Source organism: Alligator sinensis, unplaced genomic scaffold, assembly GCF_000455745.1.
Source record: "Alligator sinensis unplaced genomic scaffold, ASM45574v1 scaffold610_1, whole genome shotgun sequence".
NCBI lineage: Eukaryota > Metazoa > Chordata > Crocodylia > Alligatoridae > Alligator > Alligator sinensis.
Genome location: NW_005842348.1, coordinates 260,616 through 267,821, shown reverse-complemented (window position 1 = coordinate 267,821; position 7,206 = coordinate 260,616). Strand labels below are relative to the sequence as shown.

At 57.3% G+C, this 7,206-nt stretch overlaps 1 protein-coding gene across 1 annotated transcript in view; it reads right to left on the bottom strand.

Annotated features, from left to right (window-relative positions):
* Positions 1–441: 441 nt before the first annotated feature.
* The window catches only part of ACY1 (aminoacylase 1), a 16,506-nt gene continuing 9,741 nt past the window's right edge, over positions 442–7,206 (bottom strand). Inside the window, 11 exon segments of the mRNA XM_025210445.1 lie at positions 442–1,749; positions 2,517–2,577; positions 2,747–2,826; positions 3,021–3,089; positions 3,372–3,516; positions 4,064–4,113; positions 4,623–4,696; positions 4,826–4,882; positions 5,097–5,186; positions 5,578–5,654; positions 6,301–6,442. Of these exon segments, the coding sequence (XP_025066230.1) occupies positions 1,585–1,749; positions 2,517–2,577; positions 2,747–2,826; positions 3,021–3,089; positions 3,372–3,516; positions 4,064–4,113; positions 4,623–4,696; positions 4,826–4,882; positions 5,097–5,186; positions 5,578–5,654; positions 6,301–6,442 (1,010 nt within the window). The 3' untranslated portion in view covers positions 442–1,584.

The window sequence follows — 7,206 nt, the reverse complement described above, 5'->3', positions numbered from 1 at the left end:
CCCACAGAGCTGTGTCCTGGTGAATGAGGCTCCCAAGTTGAGACAGTTGGCTAGAGGGCAGGTGGCAGTCCACATGACATGGCCTTATATACTGGTACCTGGGGTTGCACTGCAGCTAGATCTGGCATTCAGGTTTGGGCAAGTGTGAGGTCTCATGCTACTTATCCAGCCTACAGGACCAGATAGGTTGAGCACCACTGTCCCAGGCAGAGGCAGGAGTGGAGGGAACCCCAAGGCAGCCTGAAAGTACCATGCTTGTCTCATCCATTCTGATTAAACCATTTTATTGAGCACCGTTGCAGACATGGGGGGAGGGGGGCTAATGGCTGGAAGCTTTGGCAGAAGTATAGAAATGGCTGGGACCAGATGCCCCTATCCAAGCCCTTGATGGTCCCACTGGGGGGGGGGGGGGGCCTGGCCAGCGCCTTTGTGCGCCCGCTGGGGGGGGGGGGGGGCCAGGCTGAGAGAGGCTCACATGGGGGTAGCAAAGGCCCTCTGCATGGGCACAATAAGGGTGCTGTGCAACCCCAAACATGGGGGGCTTAGGGCAGGGGTCTGGCCCTGGAACCCTCCCACCCTGCAACCAGCCCCTTCAAGGCACGCATCTGCCAGGGCACACCAGGGCTTCCCTTGCTCCTGGACTGGCTCAGAGGCAAGGAGTTTGGCAATGGACCCCGCTGGACGATGGAGCGGGGGGGAGGCGGGGGTAGGACATGGTCCCTGAGTGTTGTGCCCCCTGCTGGTAAGCACCAGTTCCTGACTGCTGCAGGGTCCCAATGGGTGAGGAAGCTGCAGTCAGGAGCTTGGAGTTGAGGAAGGGAGAAGGCAAGTCCCAGCAGTGGCTTTCCAATGCGCAGAAGCCACCTTCACCTTTGGGGATGGGCCCAAAGTGCAACAGGACATGGTAGCACACTGTGACTGGCAGCCACCCCTGTAGGGTTCATCAATGCACCAGTTAATATCCCTGCAGGCAGAGCCCTGCACCCAGCACACCCTACTGCTGGACCCAGGGCGTGAAAGTCATGATGGGCCTGAGGCCTTGACCGAAAGCAACTCTGCAAGTGCTGGCTGGGGACATCCCCCTTGGCAGGAGAAGGAGGGAGGACACAGTGATTAAGTGACTTGGCAAGGGCGTCTGGCCAGGCCATGTCAGAGCTAGGAGCAGGACCAAGGTCTTCTGTGTCACAGCACACAGGGGCCTGGGGAACTTGAGATCTCCTCCCCTCTACCCCATGCAACAGAAAGGAGCTGGGCACTGCACCCTGCTTACCCAAAGGACTTTCAGAACTGCTAGCTCCTGGCACCCCACAGGTCCCTGGCAACCCAGAGCCCATTCAGGACACTGCCCACCAAGTCCCTGCCTCTCTGGGATGGCACGGCTGGGATTCTGGCAAAGAAGTGCCCTGCACATGGTGTTGCCCACTGGGATGCCAGAGTCCTGGCCTCACTGGACAGACACCTCAAGCACAGGGGCATCCCCAGAGCTGCCACAGGGGGACATCATGAATGTTTCTTCCTTGTGTCTCTTTGGTATCCAGCTGACCTCCCCACCCCCCTCACCTACAGCCTCTGCCCCAGGCCCCCTCAGCCCTCTGTGGGGAGGGGGGGCACGTTGGCCAGGGCAGGGAGGAGGTGGGCATAGATCTCGATGCCGTGTAGAAAGACCTGCTCATTCAGGTACTCGTTGTGGTCATGCAGCAGCACCGGGGTCCGGTTCATGGGGGAAAAGCCGATGGCCGGGCACCCCACCTGCAAGGCAGAAAGGGGAGGTTATGGGCTGCTGTAGAGACCCACAGCTGCATCACACTGCATCAGCAGGAGCCATGGACAGGTTTTTTCCAGCTGGGAAAAAGCCCCCAACGGAGTACACTGGAGTGAGCTGTAGCTCCCCTGGTCAACCTGCCATAGAAATTCATTGAGTTGACATTCTGTCTGGCCACAGCTCCCTAGACAACAGGTCACCCTACCATAGGAATGCACTGGGGTGACCTGGTGCCTGCCTGGGCTCTCCAGACGACAGGTTAACTTGCCACAGGATTGTACTGTGTTGACATGGGCAGGCCTAAGGCAGGACCAGGACCCCTTTCTGCACTGCTCCTGCACCACCTAACCAAAAGCCATGAAGGTTGTATGCTGCAAAATGAGCAATGCTGGGCCAGTGCCCTAGTCCCAGGCTCAAGGGCTCCTGTCAAAACTCCTTTAACCAGAGGTTCCCAACATGCCTCCCAAGGGTAGACTGGTTCTTATTTTACAGGCAGAGAAACTGAGGCAGCAGCTTGTTCATTCCTGCCCAGGAAGAGGCAGGAAAGAACCCAGAAGTCCTGACTCCCTGTCCTAAATCTCACAAAGGTTGCAGAGCAGATGCAAAGATAAATCGAGGCAGAGAGAGAAAGAAGTGAATTGGGAAGGGGGAGATGGAGGAGGAGAAGGGGAGGGGAGGGAAGTGGGGAAAGAAGCACCCAGGCAGGATCATCAGGATATAGGTGGACAGGGGAAGTGCAGGAACCTGTACTCACTGCTCGGATGTAGCGGCTGTCCGTGGCTGCTGGGAAGATCTCGCACTTCAGTGTCATATTCCTGCCAAGAGATGCACTGTGAGACATGCTCTCATGCCTGGAGCAGCCATTCCCTCCCCACACAGCAGACAGGATGGAGGCAGGATGCAGCTCAAGGCCAAAGAGCACTCCTATGTGGCAGAGCTGGGGACAACTTCTGCAAGTGCAAGCTGGGCAGGGGTCACGCTCACATGTCCCTGCAGGCCCCACTGAATGCTTTCCACCAGGGGTCCGTCTCTGCCGTGGAGGTCACACACTGGTCCATGTTTTTCTACACCAAGGAGAGGGAAAAGGGTGAGGAAGCGTCAGGGCACAGGAGTGCCTGAGGCTCACGGCACAACATAGAGCAGATGCCCTGCTGGCAGGGGCTGCAGAGCAGGAAGGCGGGAGCTGCCCAGACCCAAGTGGCCTTGAAGGGATGGCCCCAGGCTGCAGGGAGCATCCTGGCTCCTTGCCTCCAGTTACCTGGTGGAACTCGTAGATGACACCCTCTCCAGCTGCCCGGCACCAGGCTGCAATCTGCTGCTCAAATGCCTGCAGGGCGGTGAACAAGCCAACAGGGCATAAGCAGACAGCAGGAGACTCTCTAGAACAGGGGTCCAGGCTGCCACCCCATGCTCCAGAACCTAGTTTGCAAGGGTTCCCCCCGTCCTTCCCCAGAGGGACTACAGAAATCAATGCACAGCTTTGCAGAACACCCACGTGGGGCCTCTGTCCCATCCAACACCTCAGTGGTACTGCTAGGTGATGGTCCATAGATTGAGACTCACTGCTGAGGGACCTGTCCTGCCCTCCCCTGCTGAGAGGGAGCCGTACCTCCAAGTTGACGGTGGGTGCGATGCGGATGTCAAAAGCAGCAGACATTTCTGAGGGGACCACGTTGAAGGAGACACCCCCATTCAGCATGGTCAGGTTGACAGAGGTGACATCACCCAGTGTGAGGCTCTCGTCAAGCTTGAGTCTGTGGAGACAGGGGGAGAATCAAGCTCTGAACTTGAGACAAGAAGTGGGGGTCTTACACCCCAGCTGCTCCTCCTTGGGAACAGGCACTGCTCCCACACTGAAGGAGCTAAGGGCTGGCTATGGGGTTTGCTCATGGAGGGGCTTTTAATCCCCTCTAAGCAAACTCCCATCCCCAGCCACAACACACAGAGCACCAGGCACTTGTCACCCCCACAACACCCCAATGCCCTGATGCATGGAGCCAGGCTTCTGGGACGCCACAAGTGGTATCATGCCCCCAAGAATTAACCCCCCAGGCAGGTCCCCAGGCTCTTGCCATATCACAGAGGGGAAAACTTCTCACCCCAGCTCAAAAGGGAGGCAGAGGAATTGCTAAAAATAGAACCCAGGAGTCCCAAGTCCCAATCCCAGGAGTCTAGCCTCAGACCCACCCTTTGGATCTGCAAGTGACGGCTGGGAAAGAACGAAGGAAAGGAGTAATGAAGGGGAAGGGGGGCTGCTCCTCCATGGGATTTGAACACAACCTACGTACGGCTGCCTCTTACCTCTGCTCCTCGCTCTTCCTGAACTCCAGGAAGGAGGTGATCACTCTGTGCTGCAGGCAAGGAGGTAGGTCAACAGTCAGCACCGGGCCACTCATGCTCACCTGGACTCCTGTACCTTGAGGATGACACCACCACCCCCCTGCACTTGGGAATCCCTAAAAATGATGAGAGCTCCCAAACAAGAGCCTTCCAGCTTGGAGCTAGCTCCCTATAGCCAGTTCCTTGCCCCTGTTCCTCTTGTGTCCCTATGAGGTGGGGCTGGATCTGCAATGGCTGCAGCTTTTCCCACAGCCTGTGGTTCTGCCCCACTCTCTACTGCACTCCCCTGCTGGGAGAAGCCGAGACTGGAGTAACCAGAAGCATCCACCTCAGCTAGAACCCTTGCTGTACAGCCTGGCTAGATAAGGCACCTGTGGTAGCTCGTATGAAGAGAGGGGACTGCTCCTCTACTTCAGCGGGCAGAAGAAGCTCCTTTCCTATTCAGAGGGCAGAACAGGTGAAGCCAACATGAGAGGCCCCACAGACCTCTCCATGCCCCAGGCACAGGGCCCCCTCTTACCATCTTCTCAGCAGCTGTGTTCTCAATGAACCGGGAGCCGTGACCTGGGTTCCCCTCACACTTCACTTGGATCCCTGTGAGGGCCAACAGAGGACAGGTGGGTTATCAGAGCAAAAGCATGTGAGCCTGGCATGCCAGTGCCCCTGGAAAGGTGCCTCAAGAACATGGATGCAGCTCGAGAGCACAAGTTGTGCTGTACTTACACCAGGGATTCCTCTCCCCATAGAACACGGTGTAGGTGTCCGCGGGGTTGGCCAGGCCTGCAGGAGGAAAGCAGAAGAGAAGTGGCTGTGGTGAAGCATAGAGCAGGGCACAACCCCATGAGGGCAGCTGCTGCCAGGTCCCTCCACAGGAATGGGCCTGGGGACCTCTGGCTGAGGCTGAGAAGCAGTGATGAAATCCCCCAGTCCCCAAGGCCACCACTGGCTGGACTGCCCACAGCTTGCTCTGGCATTGGTATCCATAGGGTCTCACCTTCATCAAGGGCAAACCCGACATTGAGAGCCTTGAACTCAGGTCTTTTCACAAACAGCTCCATGCCCTTGTGGCCTCCGATCTCTTCATCTGTGGTCGGAGACAGAGAAGCGGAGTTAGTAACCTGCCCAGCCACTCCTTGCCCCACCTCCACACACTGCTGTGCTCAAGGAGCCAGCCTTCATCACGATGGGGGTGAGAAGGACATGGCGGGGCCCCACAGTCTGGGTTTCTCCAGCATTTTCCAATGTCCACAAACATGCTCACAGTTCTTTGCCCTCACTTTCTCTGCATGGACTGTGCTGGCAAGGATGCTCCTCAAGCTAAATATCAATAAAGTATGACAGTATGTGTGCTGGGTGCCCAGACACCACGGTGAGGGACACATGAGAAATGCAGACACACACAGACGAGAGGCAGCTCTAGTCCTACCTGTCCCTACCTTCAGACCCCAGACTCTAGTGAGTGTCCAATTATTTACCTGGGACAAACGTCAGGTGAATGGTTCGGGGAAAGCGCTTCCCCTCAGCCTTCAGCCTCCGGATAGCTTCTAGGTACCTGGACAGGGAAAGATTCTAGCAGGGTGCCCGGCTCACACAAGCTCCCATGAGAAACTTGAGCAGTTTGTTCTGTAGCCAGGCAGTACTTCAGAGCTGCATAGAGAAAGAGCCCCCACAGTACCTGCCTGGGCCCAGCCAACATCATCCACTCCTCATGTTCCCACATGCTAAAATCACCTGTAGATTCAAAGTGCCTAGTGCAGTCAGTGATGTGCCCAGCAACTCTCATGATGCTAAACAGAACAGGGAGCAGTGCCCTGCAGCTCCCCTGGGCTTGGCAAGGGATGGGCGGTGGCAAACTGGTGATGATCATATATGATTGGGCACCCAGGAACGATAGGAGGCAGCTGCTCTGCTGAGAGATTCTCCCCTGTCTATGACATCACGCAGTTCACTGCACTGGGCCAGCCCACTGAGACCAGCCCCTGGTGCTGCACAGCCAAAGGCAAGGAACCTAGTGCTCCCAGGAGCTCCCCATCCACTTGAGCTAGCAAAGTCAAGGCTCAAAGCTGGCTCAGAATTTACTGTGAGCATGAGATGAGTGGGGAGGGAAGCACAGGGAGGAATATTCAGAACAGCCATGGCCACGCCATGGGCCCAGCAGAGCCACTTGTTCAGGCAGGGGAAGCTACAGCAGCACTCACTGGATGGAGACACACTTCATGTCCTGGGCCCCGCGGGCATAGATGTTGCCTTCCGAGTCCTTGAAGGCTTCAAAGGGGTCATGGCTCCAGTGCTCCTACAGGGCAGAAACCAGGGCCAAGTGTCTCAGAAGTGCTTTGCATCAGGACCAGGCACACAGCAGGAGTTAGCCCAGGCTAGCTGGCTCCCTGGCTGTCCTAGAGAGGGGGCAGAATGGGGGTGGAGATCGGTGGCAGGGGGGTACTGCAGAGAGGCCCCAGTTGGATGTGTGCAGCAGCAGGCAGGGTTTACAGGGAGGAGGGCACCTTGGCTATAAGAAGGTAGATGGCACAGGCCTGGGCGGGAAGCTTAGTGCTGGTGGAAGATGCCAGTCTTGGACACTGAAGGGCAGGATGGCCCCAGTCCGGGCAGCTGAAGAGCCAGCTTCCACTAGCCCTCCTGACAACATTCCTCCTTCCAGATATAAGGGGACTGTGCTGCCCAGGCAGACTGGGGACTTCGGTCCAGTCCCTTGGGGACTCCATCCAAAGGCAACGTCTCCCTGCCTGGCCTCTTCTCAACCTCAGCAGAGAGGCCGAGGGCTAATTGTCTCAGCTTGAACATTACTCAGGCAGACCCTGCCAGGTGCAACAGAAACATGGACAGAGATGTGCAGGGCCCTGCATTCTCCTGTAGGTGGCGGTGCGTTTGCATTAGCAGAGCAGGGCATGCATGCATGCAGGACCTCTGCTGAGACAGCACAGGGTTTTCTCCCATTCAGCAATGCCCTCTAGCACCCTCAACCTGCCAGGGGGCACCTGCCAGCCCAGGACACTCCCACCTCCTCTCTGTGCAAATGACAGCCCTCCTGCACCAGGCAGCAGCCCAACACCAGCTGCAAGCCCAGGTCTTCTCCCCATTGCACCCCC